Source organism: Loxodonta africana, chromosome 1 (assembly GCF_030014295.1).
Source record: "Loxodonta africana isolate mLoxAfr1 chromosome 1, mLoxAfr1.hap2, whole genome shotgun sequence".
In the NCBI taxonomy this organism is placed as follows: Eukaryota; Metazoa; Chordata; class Mammalia; order Proboscidea; family Elephantidae; genus Loxodonta; species Loxodonta africana.
The window spans coordinates 52,288,590-52,304,580 of NC_087342.1; the positions used below are offsets into that span (position 1 = coordinate 52,288,590).

Here is a 15,991-nt window from a genome sequence, read left to right on the forward strand (position 1 = left end):
AGTGAACATTTTGATCAAAGGTTCTGTAGAAGAATCCTCATCAAAAGGGAGAAAATGCGCACAGAATTTCAAATTCTCATGGACTCCAGGCTTCCTGGAGCCACGAAGGTTGGATGAACCCTGAAACTATTGCCCTGCCATAATCTTTAAATCTTAAACCAAAAAATCCCCTGAAGTATTCTTAAAAACAATAATTTAGCTTAACTTTAGTAAAAAAGTATCTGCGTTGAGCATTAAGCTTGTTTAAGAACTATCTATATGGGATCCAAGTGACAACATCAACTCAAAAGATTAGATAGAAACCTTAGATGACCATGATTTTATGTTAATGTAGGAGCTACAACTCAGAAAAGGAAGGCGATAAAGCTTGTACAAATCAAAGAATGTTTAAGGTTTAAAGATTATCTCAGGGCAATGGTTTTAGGGGTTCATCCAGCCTCCATGGCTCCAGAAAATCTGGATTCTGTCAGAATTTGGAATTCTGTCTGTATTTTCTCCCTTTTAATTAGGATTCTTCTACAGAATATTCACCAAAACATTCAGTAATGGTAGCCAAGCACCATCCAGTTCTGGTCTCATGGCAAAGGAGGCAGTTGTTCATGGAGGCAATTAGCTACACATTCCATTTCTTTCCCCCATTCTTGACTCTCCTTCTTCCTCTGTTGCTCCAGGTGAATAGAGACCAATTGTTGTACCTTGGATGGCTGCTTGCAAGCTTTTAAGACCATAGGCACTGCACAGCTAACTAGGAGATAGAACAGAAACACTAAATGATGTTAGGCTAATTAACTGGGGTGTTCCATGAACCCATGACCCTGAGCCTCCAAATCAAGAAACCAGAACCCATGAGGTGTTTGGTTGTATGTAAGGAGCCTCACAGCTGCTCTTGTTTTTTTTTTTTTTTTTTTTGGTAAATACATTTATCACACAACCTTTGCCAACGCAGCTTTTTACAGGTGTACAACTCACTGACAGCAATTAATTAGCTCTGCAACCTCACCCTTAATCAATGTGATTTTTCCATTGCTATAAACCAAAACTCACTACCCCATAACCAATAGCCCCACTTTTCCCTTCCTCCCACCTCAGTAACTACTAATAAACTTTTGCCTCTATTATTTGCCTGTTTTTGTCTTTTTATATAAATGAGGTCATAAAATATTTGTCCTTTTGTGGTGGACTTATTTGACTCAGCATAATGTCTTCAGCTTCCACTCATCTTGTAGCATGTATCACGACTTTATCTTTCTGGCTGAGTAGTATCCCACTATACTTTGTTTATCCATTCACATCCTATTCTCATTGATATTAAAAAGGTAGAGATTTTTGGTTTTGTACCTCTGGAAGTATCTCCTCACTTTGACAGATGTGCTTTTCTGGCTCTTTCTGAGATTTGTAGAAATGAGCATCTCCTCTCTACTTCCCACATGCACTTCTGTTTGATCTTCACTGCTTTGGAAGCCTTTCCATATACTTTGTGGTTTAGAATTTCAATTTCTTCCTTTTTTAACAAATTTAGTTCCTAGTTCTCATTCTCCTAGTAGCTTTTAGATATTATCCAAAAAGAAGGATTATCAATGTCTTACTGCCTTCTTTAAACTAAATGTCCCTGTACTTGTTCTTAGTTTGCTTTATTAATTCTTTTTTCTCAGGTGTTAGTGCTGTTCATTGATTTGGGGCTTCCCTTTAATGTTTTAGTTTTCTTCAATTTTTTTTTTTTTTGGTGTGGCTTCATTCTTAAGATTCCTTGTTCTCCTGTTTGTGAACACTAGTTAAGTTCATCATAGTCTGTGATTATGAGAAAAGTACAGGATATGTTTTCAGGTAGTGAACATTGTGTAATTTTCTGCTGTCATTCCTCTTGGGTGTCACTAGCCATTCAGGAACTACCTGATTTCTCTTTCCCACCCATCTGCACAATGAGTTAGCAAGCTTTTTCTGTAAAGGAGGCGATAGCAGTAAATGCTTCAGAATTTACAGGCCACATATGCTCTCTGTCACGTAGTCTCCCTTTACTATTGTTCTTTTTAACAACACTTTAAAATGTTCAAAACACTGTTAGATTTCAGGCCAGGTAAAAAAATTCAGAGGCCATATCTGGTCTGTAGACTGTAGTTGACCTTTGATCTGATTCTACACTCACTGCTCCAACCTAGATGAATACCTCTGCTTCTTATATTTAACGTAAGTGGAGGATGAAAGACAGGACCGACTTGTCGGGTTTTTCATAGTTTAGTTTTTTTAATCAATTACTCTGACTTTTGCCCTGGGGTCCCATCTTCTTCCTTCTGAGCCTTTCTTCTGTTTCTGAGCCTGATGCACTCCCAGGATCTTCCTACTCTAACCAGAACTCCTGCCTGCCATAAGCTTTGAATTTTAATAGACACTCTTAATCCTGTTCTGTTTTCTTTCCTCTAAAGGTCTCCTGATTTTACTCTTTTTTGTTATTAATGACTAATTCTATTTAAATATATATGTATCATATATATATATTCTAAAATAGATATGCAGATAGAAAGACAGGTAAGATAGATGATAGATGGATAGATTCATACATACATACATACTGATGGATATCTTTACTGTCATATGTAGAAATTAGGAGCGGGAGAGGCAAATACACCACGTTTGTCCAACCTTTGTCCCTACTTTTTAGGGCAATTTTCTTCACAATTACCATAAGCTTCAAAAACATCATCAACAACTACTTAGACTTAACTATGAGTTTAACTTACTTCTCCATGTATCATTTATTTATTGTATTCATATTTTCAATTCTCTTTCTTAGATTCATATTTTATTAAGTTGGAGTAATTCTTTAATAAATATTCTGAAAAAGGTGCGAACTATTTGAGCTCTTGCATTTGTTTCACTCTTGAATCATAGACTAGTTGGGTAGACATTCTGAATTTAAAATAACGTCTCCAGTGGAACTCTGCTTTGACCACTTTTATCATCAAGTGTTGCTAAGGAGAAATCTGATTCAATGAGATCCTTTTCCTACATAAAGTAACCTATTCTCTCTCTTTATACAGAATCTTTTAGAACTCTCTCATTGTCTTTGAAAACATAAAATTTCACCAGGAAGTGTCTGCCATGTAGATTTTTTAAAAAACTACTTTGCTTGGCACCCAACTGACATTTTCAATCAGAATATTTTGATTTTTCTTTAGCTCTTGAAAGTAGTTCTCTATTATTTCTTTGATAGGTTCTCTGTCACTCAAATAGAAGCCTTGGGGTGTTGCCGCCTGGGAAAGGAACTTGACAAGCCATGGCTGCAGCAAGTAGAGCAGTTTACATTTAAAAATTAAATATTAAATCTCTACTGTACTAAATTTCAATATCTCATTAAGTAAAATATTAATGAAAGTTGACCAAGGAGAGAATGGTTCTGATTTTGTTTTTAAGGAAAAAAAAAAAAGAGCACAAGGAAATACAAACTGAGCAAAGGGAACAAACATGTGAATCCGTAGGTCCCGAAGAATCTACATTGTTTGGTAAACCTCTACAAGTTTTGGTGACTTATTTCACTTGCTACTGCCTTTCTCCCCGTTGATTCTATAGGTGTTCCTGGGTCTATGGCACAAGGAATCTCAGATACGAGTCTTAGAGCTGTGAAGTGGAGTTTCCAGGAAAATATTCATAAAGGCTGCCATGGTAAAAATTTCTCATTTTTTCCCTACTGGAACTACATTTTAATTATTAGAATAAAGACAGGGAACAAGATGGCATTTAGCATGATAGTGTATGGCTAGAAGGACTGTGGAAATGATTGTGACTGGGTCATAAAACAAATGCGTCACCTTGTTACCATACAGGAGAGAAGTCCTGTCACAAGGAGGATAGTAACCCACTTCCTAGTTTGCAGGTGCCAGGGTTACTGACAAAAGCATGACTTACACACAGGCATTGGGTGTAACAATTCACATATAGAAGACACAGAGCAAGGTCAGCTTTAATAGTGGGCATCCGTCACTTCCCACAGCAGCCTACCCAGGGAGTTGGTCTGCACATAACTCTTCTGTGCTGCAAGAGAAGGACCCCATTCTCTCGCCACCAGGAACAGATAAAGAAGTGCAGTTGGCCAGGTGCCATATAATACACACATGTTTTATTAAACAGTTCCTGGGAATGTTGACATGTGCTCAGGGCAGGAGGAGAGGGATGTGCTAATAGCCTACCAGCTGCTATGGGATGTGTTTGGGTCAAGACGTCCCAATAAAAGGGAAGCAGCCCACACTGTCACCCCATCCAAGAAGCCAGGATGACACATCTGTTCCTAAGCATAAGGTTCATCTGTGGGTCACAGGGAAAGGCAGCAGGCTGTGCTCAGACTGCCCCCTTCCACAGAGTGATCGAGAATTAATAGCGCTGAATGCATTACAGCATACTTGCAGCAATTATTTCATCTTATAGATTTATAATTTTAGAACTTTGAGAAGCTTTGGAAATCATCTAGTCCTCTTCACTGGGAAACATGGAACCTGAAGCCCTAGATGATCAAATGACAAGCCCAAGATCAGCTACTGAGAGGGAGAACAAGGAATGGGATATGGCCATCCTGACTTTGAGTCTAGGATTTTTGTTACTATAACCTGCTTCCCTCCTAAATCTGTTTTCTATAGTAGTATCTATATGGAACTGGGAACACTTTGGAGTGTTAGGAAAGTTCCATAACTTCTAAAATTTAACTAACCTTCCCTGCTCACACACATCTGTTTGATGTGGTACAATTTACAAAATTCTTTGGCATATGTTATCTTCTTCTCTATGAGTTGAAATTGACTCGACGGCAACGGGTTTGGTTTTGTTTTATCTTCTTCCCAGCTCATGCATCATCCCTAGTGCATATACAGGCACTGAAATGACCTGGTAGTGGTTTGTGAATCATAAACAGAGATTTTCTCTGGTCTCGCCCTTAGTCACCTTAAGAAGAATGGTTTCTGGAAAGCCCCTCCTCTCTTCCTTCTCTTTTTTCTCTCTCCGTTTGTGCCAGAAACTGACAACTCATTTCTCTGTCAGAGTTTCCACAGCTCGGTCTGTGGAGGATACCGCCATGTGACAAAGTTTTCATTGGTCCTTAGAAGAATGAGAAAAGAAACACAATGTAGCAGGCTTTTCACTGAGCCATATTTCCTAAGTTTAAAGGACTGTCCTTTATTTGAAATTAAGTCCTTTCTCCTTTGTTTGTATATTAAGATAAAAAAAAATACCACATGAAAAAATGAAATGATGGGAACAGTTGATGTAAGTTATTTAATTAAATGGTAAAACAAAAAATTAGTCATTACATATGGATCCTACCTTTTTTTTTTAATTTCTAATCCATGAAATTTAAATGTCTGTGAGACACTGCTTTTTTTAAAAAGTGCCTCCAAACCATTATGGACTGATGTTTTTATAAAATATGTAAATGAATTATTAGAAAAATAAGATGCTGCTTGGACTTGGCAGCAATGTCAGGTTGCTATAAAAGTTTCCAGACACTCTCAATTTCTGCATTTATCTTGCTGCAGACTAGTAAAAGTCCGAGGACCAGTCTGAAGACCACACTTTCAGTGCCTTGATCTAGAACTTCATGCTCTTTACAACACCAGGTCCTGCAAATATTAACACGGGAGATGGGCAAAAAGCTTCTGTAGCCCAGTCCTTTTGGGAAATCCTGAGAAATACTGCAGAAATTTCCAGAACCTTCCATATAATAATAAGAGGAGTAATATGCAGTATTTCTTGAACTTGTTTGACTACAGAACTACCATTTCCTTTTTGGTAGAAACCCTGGTGGTATAGTGGTTAAGAGTTCAGCTGCTAACCAAAAGGTCAGCAGTTCAAATCCACCAGGCACTCCTTGGAAACCCTATGGGACAGCTCCACTCTGTCGTATAGGGTCACTATGAGTCGGAATTGACTTGACAGCAATGGGTTTGGCTGGGGTCTTCGTAATGTATCTCTCCTAACTCTAGTGTTCCATGGATTGCAGTTTGGGAAACAACACTCTGGGCCATAGCATCTGTCTGTTTCCTAGGAAAGACAGTTGATGTCATCTCCCTCTTTACCAACTTTGTATTTAGAACATGGAGATGGACCACACGGGAGGGTGTGGAGTTGTTGGTGTGCCCACACCTCTTCCCACAACATCATCAAGAAGCAAGATGAAACCAGTGTTTTCCTCTTTTATGCCAACTGTTATCACCTCTAAGCCTTGCCTTGTTTGTATTACCTAAACCTGCTGTTATCATGAAAACTCCTCTGGCTTGCTCTCTTTCCCTTTTCTCCAATCCAGCTTGACCAACCCCTTCCCACAGCCATTTCCCTCACCTGTTCCTGTTGTGCCCTGTGAATCTGCCATTTTGTTGTCAGTAAAAGCCATCTTTATCCTTTAAATTCTTTACAGTGTTGCCAAAATGTTCTTTAAAACCACAAATCTAGCCATGCCATGCCATTGCTTACAACTCTTCCCTATATCAAAGGTGAAGGATCCTTTGGACAAACAAGAGCATCAGCGTCCCTCTCCAGACCCATGCTTACCAGCCCTGAGCTATGCCCCACTGTAATTGTGTGGCCAGAGTCTGTGAGCTGTACAGGTCTCAGTTTCCCCCACAGGGTTGGAGAGCAACTAAAACAGTAATAGAGATGAAAAGAAACAGCTGAGGAAGGAAGAACATTCTGAGAGCAGGCTTCTCAAGGAACTGCCAGCCTGATCTCTGGGTTTCTATCAAGGTGAAGAGTTCAGGGGAGGAAGTGGGAAGTTTGTGGCTTCTAGTTCTAGCTTTGCATGTGAAAGCTGGATAGTGAATAAGGAAGACTGAAGAAGAATTGACACCTATGACTTGCGGTGTTGGTGAAGAATACTGAATATACCATGGACTGCCAAAAGAATGAACAAATCTGTCTTAGAAGTACAACCAGAATGCTCCTTAGAAGTAAGGATGGCAAGACTGCGTCTTACATACTTTAGACGTGTTGTCAGGAGGGATCAGTCCCTGGAGAAGGACATCGTGCTTGGCAGAGTACAGGGTCAGCGGAAGAGAGGAAGACCCTCAACGAGGTGGATTGACACAGTGGCTGCAACAATGAGCTCAAGCATAGCAACGATTGTAAGGATGGCTCAGGACCAGGCAGTGTTTCGTTCTGTTGTGCATAGGGTCACTATGAGTCGGAACCGACTCGACGGCACCTAACAACGACAACAACAGTTCTAGCTTGGATAGAGGAGGCACTCAATGGGAGGTGGACTATTAGAAGCGGAGTAGATCCCTTAGGACAGATGAGTTTCACTTTGGATGTACTGACTACAGACTCATTAAACCAAAAAATCAAACCCGTTGCTGTCGAGTAGATTCCAACTTATAGCGACCCTACTACAGGACAGGGTAGAACTGCCCCATAGGGTTTCCAAGGAGCGCCTGGTGGATTCAAACTGCCGAACTTTTGGTTAGCAGCCATAGCTCTTAAGCACTATGCCACCAGTGTTTCCAGACTCACTGGGAGAAGGGAAATAAGTCACTTTGCTTCCTAAACTTCCAACTACTTGTGCAGCATAACAATAGTGGGTCTTCCACATAAGACGATGAAGTCACTGATGACTTGAAGAAAATCCCTTCATAATGGTGACCAGCATGCACTGAATGATCCATACTTGTGTACATTGGCTATATCAAGATGGTTAGGTGAAACCAAGGTGCAATTTGAGACAATAAAAACAAAATCAAATAGACTGCCTCATATAGAGGTTTATTTGTACACCTTGACCTCATTATAACTTCCATAGTGCTCTGTATGTAAAATACTTTGTATTTTACTAGTTCAGGCAGTTCTCTCCTCATTAGCCTAGGCACCCCACCAGGACTGACTAGAGGTCCAATTCGTCCTGTAAATCTGAAGTGTTTTGTACCAGTAATATTTGCTTATTGAATGACTTAGTGCTATAATTTTCTATACCTTCTCAGTTTGAATCTTGAATTCTCCCACAAAATTCTATTTCAGACTCAGCCTTGCTGCCTTCGAAAACCAATTCAATTGATAGATTAATTTGCAATAATGAGTTCTCATTGAAAAACTAACAAAAATATATCTTATACAATTAGCAATAATTTTAGAGACTGATAATCCAAAATGCCATCTGTCTCAGAAATGTTTAAGAGTGTTGTTTTGGCTGTTGTTTTACTTTGTTTCTTTCAATGTCTTGTTCTTTTGCAGGCCACTATTGGCAAGATATGTGTGTCTATGGGCCTGGTGACTTAAAGTGGCTCTATAACTCTTCAAGCATGTTTGCCAGCAAATTCGATTTGGGGAAATACCCACTTGCTGTGGAATGCCTAGAACTGAGGATTCGAGAGAGAACCCTAAATCAGAGTGAAGTACCCCTGGCACTAGAATGGAAATTTTTCCCACATTACAGCTACTTCAAAGAAGACAGCATGAAAAAACAATAAAAGAACCAGTAGCTCTCATTTTGGACTATGTGTTCTACTTTCTTCGTAACTCTTAACTGCGGCACATGGCAGACATGCGGACAGCCTAGGAAGCTGCAGTGGCAGTATCTCCAGGTCACTGTGAAAGTAGAAGACAGAACAAAGTTCAGCTAACTGCACTTGACCCTTAACCACAAGTGGCTGCTTCTTAGCACTTAATTCCTGAATTAGCTCATTCTAATCAAAGCCATAAATACTTACATCCTGACAATATATATGTTGTGAAATACCCTTCTAAAGGATTATCCCCTCTGAGATTAAATCAGTGGCATCTCCCCTCTTCCTAAGAGAAGGAGGAGTCCAGCTACTTCATACATAGGTAAGGACCGAAAATTATCTTAAAGCAAAGCAGAAACTTCTTGTTGTGCCAAGATTTGCTAAATGCCTGAACGCTGAGTTAACACAAGTGTAAAGTCAAGAGCTTTGTTATCCTGGGACAAAGGTTCAATGAAACCCTTTGAATTTTGACAGATTTCTGACAATTAGTGTTACTTCTTAGTGGATGAACTGGTCACCAAGAAGGAAGGAAACAGTGGAACTGGTTGCTGAGGTGGAAAAGGTCTGGCCCTCCTGTGACCAGCTTGCCTCTTGTGAAGTGACCTCATGAAAGAGTTGACAACATTGATGGAGAAGGGCTATACGATTTGGGGCTCAGGTCTTTTTGTACAAGGTGCCCTGTTAACAGAATGCAACCCTCAGACACTGGTTTGTCCTGAAAACCTCCGCAAGAGGGTTCTATTCTAGCACCGGTGAGGGCAGCCACATCAGGGGGGTTGGCCTCCACCAGCCCACCTAGGACCAGACGGTCACTAGTGTGGGCAAAAACTTCATACCCTACACCATTCCCCAGAGCTAAATGCTCAAAACTTATCCTCCATAAACAAAATGTGGTATATATGTACAATGGAATATTACTTACCCATAAAGAGAAATGAAGTTCTGATGCATGCTACAACATGGGTGAACCTCGAAAACATTATGCTGAGTAAAGTAAGTCCATCATAAAAGAACAAATATTGCATTATCTTACTTACATGAAATATCTAGAATAGGCAAAGGTATGGAGACCCAAGTTTTACTAGTGATTACAGGGGCGGGGGGCGGGGCACACATCTGTCAGTTTGTTGTACTGTGCTGGCTTGCATGTTGCTGTGATACTGGAAACTATGCCACCGGTATTTCAAATATCAGCAGGGTCACTGAAGGTAGATAGGTTTCTGCTGAGCTTCCAGACTAAAACAGGCTATAAAGAAGGACCTCATGGTCTACTTCTGAAAAAATTAGCCAGTGAAAATCTTATTAACAGTGGTCGAAGACTGTCTGATACAGTACCGAATGATGAGCCCCTCAGGATGGAAAACACTCAAAATACCACTGGGGAAGAGCTGCCTCCTCAAAGTACAGTTGATCTTAATGACATGGACGGAGTAAAGTTTTGGGAACCTTCATTTGCTGATGGGCACTACTCAAAATGAGAAGAAACAGCTGCAAACATCTGTTAATAATAGGAACATGGGATCTCCAAAGTACGAAACTAGGAAAATTGGAAATAATCAAAAAAGAAATGGAACATCGGTACCCTAGGCATTAGCAAGCTGAAATGGACTAGTATTGGACATTTTGAATTGGGCAATTATATGGGCTATTATGCTGGAAATGACAAATTGAAGAGGAATGGCATGGAATTCACCGTCAGGAAGAACATCTCAAGATCTATCCTGAAGTATAATGCTGTCAGTGATAGGATAATATCCATATGCCTACAAAGAAGACTAGTTAATAAGACCATTATTCAAATGTACACACCAACCACTAAGGCCAAAGATGAAGAAACTGAAGACTTTTACCAACTTCTGCAGTCTGAAATTGATCAAGCACGCAATCAAGACGCACTGATAATTACTGGTGATTGAAACGCAAAAGTTGGAAACAAAGGAGAAGGAACAGTAAGTAGTCAGAAAATATGACCTGGTGATAGAAATGATGCCGGAGATCGTATGGTAGAATTTTGCAATGACTTCTTCATTGCAAATACCTTTTTTTCCAACAACGTAAACGGTGACTAACACGTGAACCTCACCAGACAGAGTACATAGGAATCAAATTGACTACATCTGTGGAAAGAGATGATGGAAAGGCTTAATATCATCAGTCAGAACAAAGCCAGGGGCCCACTACTGAACAGACCATCAATTGCTCATATATAAGTTCAACCTTGAGTGTACATATACAAGTACAACCTTGAGAGTATCCTACCTGAATTTAGAGACCATCTCAAAATAGATTTCATGCATTCAGCACTAATGACTGAAGACCAGACAAAGTTGTGGGATGATATCCAGGATATCATATATGAAGAAAGCAAAATGTCATTAAAAAAGAGAGGAAAGAAAGAAAAGACGAAAATGGATATCAGGAAAAACTCTGAAACTTGCTCTTCAACATAGAGTAGCTAAAGCAAATGGAAGAAGTGAAATAAAAGCTGAACAGAAGATTTCAAAGGGCAGCTTGAGAACACAAAGTATTATAATGAAATATGCAAAGACGTGGAATTAGAAAACCAAAATGGAAAAACACGCTTAGTTATTTCCCAAGCTGAAAGAGCTGAAGAAAAAATTCAAGCTTCAAGTTACAATATTGCAGGAATCTACAGGGAAAATATTAAATGACAGAGGAAGCATCAAAACAATATGGAAGGAATACACGGAGTCACTGTACCAAAGAGAATTGGTCCATGTTCAACAACTTCAGGAGGCAGCATATGATCAACAACCAATGGTACTGAAGAAAGAAGTCCAAGCTGAACTGAAGGCACTGGTGAAAAACAGAGCTCCAAGAATTGATGGAATACCAGTTGAGTTGTTTCAACAAACAGATGCAACGCTGGAGGTGCTCACTCGTCTATGCCAAGAAATTTGGAAGAGAGTTATCTAACCAACTGACTGGAAGGGTTCCATATTTGTACCCGTTTCAAAGAAAGGTGATCCAACAGAATGCAGGAATTATCGAACAATATCATTAATGTCACATGCAAGTAAAATTTTGCTGAAGATCATTCAAAAGCGGTTGCAGCGGTGCGTTAACAAGGGAGCTGCCAGAAATTCAAGCCAGATTCAGAAGGGAACGTGGAATGAGAGGTATCATTGCTGACATCAGATGGATCTTGACTGAAAGCAGAGAATACCAGAAAAATGTTTACTTGTGTTTTATTGACTATGCGAAGGCATTCAACTGTGTGGTTCATAAGAAATTATGGATAACATTGAGAATGGGAATTCTAGAACACTTAATTGTGCTCATAAGGAACCTGCACGTAGACCAAGAGGCAGTCATTTGAACAGAACATGGGGGTACTGCATGGTTTAAAGTTAAGAAAGGTATGTGTCAGGGTTGTATTCTTTTACCATACTTATTCAATCTGTATGCTGAGCAAATAATACGAGAAGCTGGACTATATGAAGAACACAGCATTAGGATTAGAGGAAGACTCATTAACAACCTCCGTTAAGCAGATGGTACAACCTTGCTGGCTGAAAGTGAAGAGGACTTGAAGCATTTACTGATGAAGATCAAAGACCACAGCCTTCAGTATGGATTACAACTCAACATAAAGAAAACGAAAATCCTCACAACTGGACCAATTAGCAACATCATGATAAATGGAGAAAATACTGAAGTTGTCAAGGATTCCATTTAACTTGGATCCACAATCAACAGCCAGGGAAGCAGCAGTCAAGAAATAAAACAACACATTGTGTTGGGCAAATCTGCTGCAACAGACCCCTCTAAAGTGTTAAAAAGCAAAAGATGTCACCTTCAGGACTAAGGTGTGCCTGACCCAAGCCATGGTGTTTTCAGTCAACTCATATGCATGAGAAATGAATAAGGAAGACCAGAGAAGAATTGATGTCTTTGAATTACAGTGTTGGCGAAGAATATTGAATATACCATGGACTGCCAAAAGAACAAGCAAATCTGTCTTGGAAGAAGTACAACCAGAATGCACACTGGAGGCAAGGGTGGGGAAGACTATGTCTTACATACTTTTGGACATAGTCATCAGGAGGGACCAGTCCCTGGAGAAGGACATCTTGCTTGGTAAAGTAGAGGGTCAGTGAAAAAGAGGAAGACCCTCAACAAGACGGACTGACACATTGGCTGCAACCATTAGCTCAAGCATAACAATGATTGTGAGGACGGCACAGGACTGGGCAGTGTTTCGTTCTGTTGTACACAGGGTCACTATGAGTTGAAAGCAACCGGAAGGCACCTAACAAAAACAACAGGGATGAGGGATGGGAGGAAGGGGACCCATTGTTTAGGAAGCAGTGAGTTTCTGTTTATGGTAACAGGAAATTTGGCAACAATTACTGGAGAGGGTTATACAACATGATTAATGTAATTGATTATCACTGAATTATATACATGAAAAAATGAATTAGCAGATGTTGTGTTATATATATTTTGTACAACAAAAATAAATATAAAAAAAAATCTTATTCTCATGATAGCAGTAAGTTCATAGAGTTAGTCCACATCCCGTCTCCCAGGTCCAAAGCCCTCTTGCTTTATAAAATGTGACATTTATTGACACAGGGAAGACAGGGAAGGATCCATTACAAATGTGCCTGCCCTAGGATGCTGTGATCATTAAGATTGTGCGTCAGTCTGGCTGGGCCATGATTCTCAGCAGTCTGGCAGTTATGATGTAGTTTGTAGTGATGATGTGATCACTTCCATGATGAGATTTGATATCACGTGATCACCTCCACGGTGACATCTGCTCTGAGTAGCCAATCACTTGAAAGGAAATTTCCTTGGGGGTGTGACCTGCATGGAATATAAGTGAAGTCTCTGGCAAGGCTCGAGGGCTGTTGCTCACTCTGGATCCCGCAGCTGGCTCCTGTTCGTCTGATCTCTGGCTCTTGGGACTTCAGCTAGCAGCTTACCTGCAGTCTTGCCTGTTGATCTTGGGATGTGTTGATCTTCACAGCCTGTAAGCAAGAGCCCTGCTGTCTAATCTGCTGATCTTGGGTTTGCCAGTCCCCGTGGCTATGTGAATCAGGAGAAGGCTTTGTTCTGACCCACGGCCTTAGGACGTTCCAGCCTCTACAAATGGTTAGCCATTTCCTTGATATAAATCTCTCTCTCTAAATATATTTATATGCTTTACTGGTTTTGCTTCTCTAGAGAACCCAGATTAAGACAGATGCCTAATGGCACCCAAGATGAGTCTTCCTATAAGGCTAGACACACTTAATGTGGAGCATAAAAGCAAGATCTGTACTGCAAAAATAAATGTGGGCTTCTTGCATAGAATGCATGGAATAGAAAGGAATTGGAATGGATGAGCTCACCCTGAGAAGTGTGCAGAGATAGAAAAGAACAAGGCCTGGGCCATATTAACTTAAGGAACAAAAATGGAGGAAATAGCATCCAAGGCTTCCTAACCAAATTAAGGATTCGATTTAATTAGGACGCTTTTGGTTCCGATGAGGGAGATTGACAACGAAGGGAATTGGATTGGAAGCTTTGTGATTAATGAGAAGAAGACGGGTAAAGAAATTGAAACACCAGAAAATAAAACAACACCAGGACTCTCTCCCCTTAGCATTAATATCTGCTTCTCTCTATAAATCAGCTTTATCTCATAGCAGGAAACATCACCACTAGCAGCTTCTTGGCCTCATCTCTTCCAGCTTCACCACCAGGGGACTGGATTTCTCTTCAATTGCGTGCAGTTCAAAAAGTTCTAGGGAAGAATTGCTTAGTTCAGTTTCGGTCATGTGATCAATCACCTCTACCAATCAACTGAGGCAGATACTATGATTGGCTTAGGTTGGGTTGGAGTCCACTCCTAAACTAGTCATCAACGGTGACCAGAAAGGAAGGGTCAGATAAAGATATGGAAGGTACAAGAACTGAATGAATCAAGCACTTCCTAGAAAAAGGTAGGAAAAGGCATAAGCAGACAAACCAACTGTCCACTGTACAACACCCAGACCCCTGAGGCAGAGGCCTGTTTATTGGAAGGAGAGAGCAAAGGAAGTAGAGACAGTCCCTGTCCTATAAGGGGGTTTTGTTCTGACACCGTCATAAGTTGGTTCTGACATAAGTTGAATACCTCATTTTTTTTTTTTTTTTTTAGTTTTCATTATTATTGTCTTTTATTGTCAGAGGAGCCCTGGTGGCAAAGTGGTTAAAGCACTCAGCTGCTAAACGAAAGGTGAGTGGCTTGAACCCACCAGCCACTCCACGGGAGAAAGATGTGGCAGCCTGCTTCATGAAGATTAAAGCTTAGGAAAACTTATGGGGCAGTTCTACTCTACATTTTTAGGGCGGGGGGGAAACACAGTTCCAATATGGCCTCACTTACATTTCTGATCTTTGGAGTTGGCTGTCTCCTGGGCCATGTCAGTTCTCCACATGGCTTCTCATCCTTTAGGCTTAAATGGGCTTCTTCACATGATAGTGGCGGTATTCCAAAAGAACAAGCCCCAGTGGGCTGGCACTGCCTTCAGGTTGTTCCCCTTATAGTCACAAGATGGCTGCAACAGTACCAGACATCACATCCAAATATAAGACCCAGAGAAAGCAAAAGCACCTGTCTTTTGTTTCTCCTTTTAAAGTGAGGAAAACTACTCACATCTCTTTAGCCAGAGTTTTGTCATATGTCTACACTCAAACCAACCACTGCAAAGAGGAATGGGACCGCTGCAACTGGCTTAGACCACTTGTGATGGTTAAGGTTGTACATTAACTTGGCTGGGCTATGATTCTCAGTGGTTTGGCAGTTATGTAATGACATAATTTGGCAGTTATGTAATGATGTAGCTATTCTTATTTTGTGATATAATGTAATCACCTCCTTGACGTAATCTGATGTGATCAGCCAATCAGTTGTAAGGGGCATTTCCTCAGGGGCGTGGCCTGCATTCAATATATATGGACATTCTGGCAAAGCTTGCTGGCATTTGCTGGCTCTGGATCCTGCATCTGGTTCAACATCTTCTGACCTCTAGTTTTTGGGACTTGGGCCAAGGACCTGCCGTATTACTTGCCAATCTTGGAATTCCTCAGCCTTAGCAGCCTGTAAGCCAGCAGCCTACTGTCTGACCTGCCAATCTTGGGTTCATCAGCTCTTGCAGCTACGTGAGTCAGGAGAAGCCTCCAGCCTAATACCTGACCCATGGACATGGACTTGAGACTTGCCACCCTGTACAACTGTGTGAGCAACTTCCTTGAGATAAATCTCTATATATACTCATACAAATATATATACACACACACTTCACTGGTTTTGCTTCTCTAGAGAACCCAGCCTAAGGCATTTGGTACTGCGAGTAGTTCTAGAGAAACAAAATTCTAAGGATGAGTTTTCTAAATAGGTCCTCAAGTCTGGTTAGTCTTAAAGATGTTGATGACTCTGCTTTCAGTAGTAAAGAGGGGACTGCTAATCCATGATGTGAGGTGGCAATAGAAATAAGCAAAATATCACCACCAATAGATCAGGTATT

General features: G+C 40.5%; 1 protein-coding gene across 2 annotated transcripts in view; it reads right to left on the reverse strand.

The window, feature by feature from the left end:
• C1H6orf52 (chromosome 1 C6orf52 homolog) overlaps positions 1-15,991 on the reverse strand; it is a 56,696-nt gene that overhangs the window by 14,354 nt on the left and 26,351 nt on the right. The window contains exon 7 of one of the 2 annotated variants that reach the window (XM_064280604.1): positions 887-15,022. The exons of the other annotated variant lie outside the window; for it this stretch is intronic. Coding sequence (XP_064136674.1) covers positions 15,012-15,022 — 11 coding nt within the window. The 3' untranslated portion in view covers positions 887-15,011. Of the gene's footprint in view, positions 1-886; positions 15,023-15,991 lie in introns of those variants that run through there. 2 annotated transcript variants of the gene reach the window in all.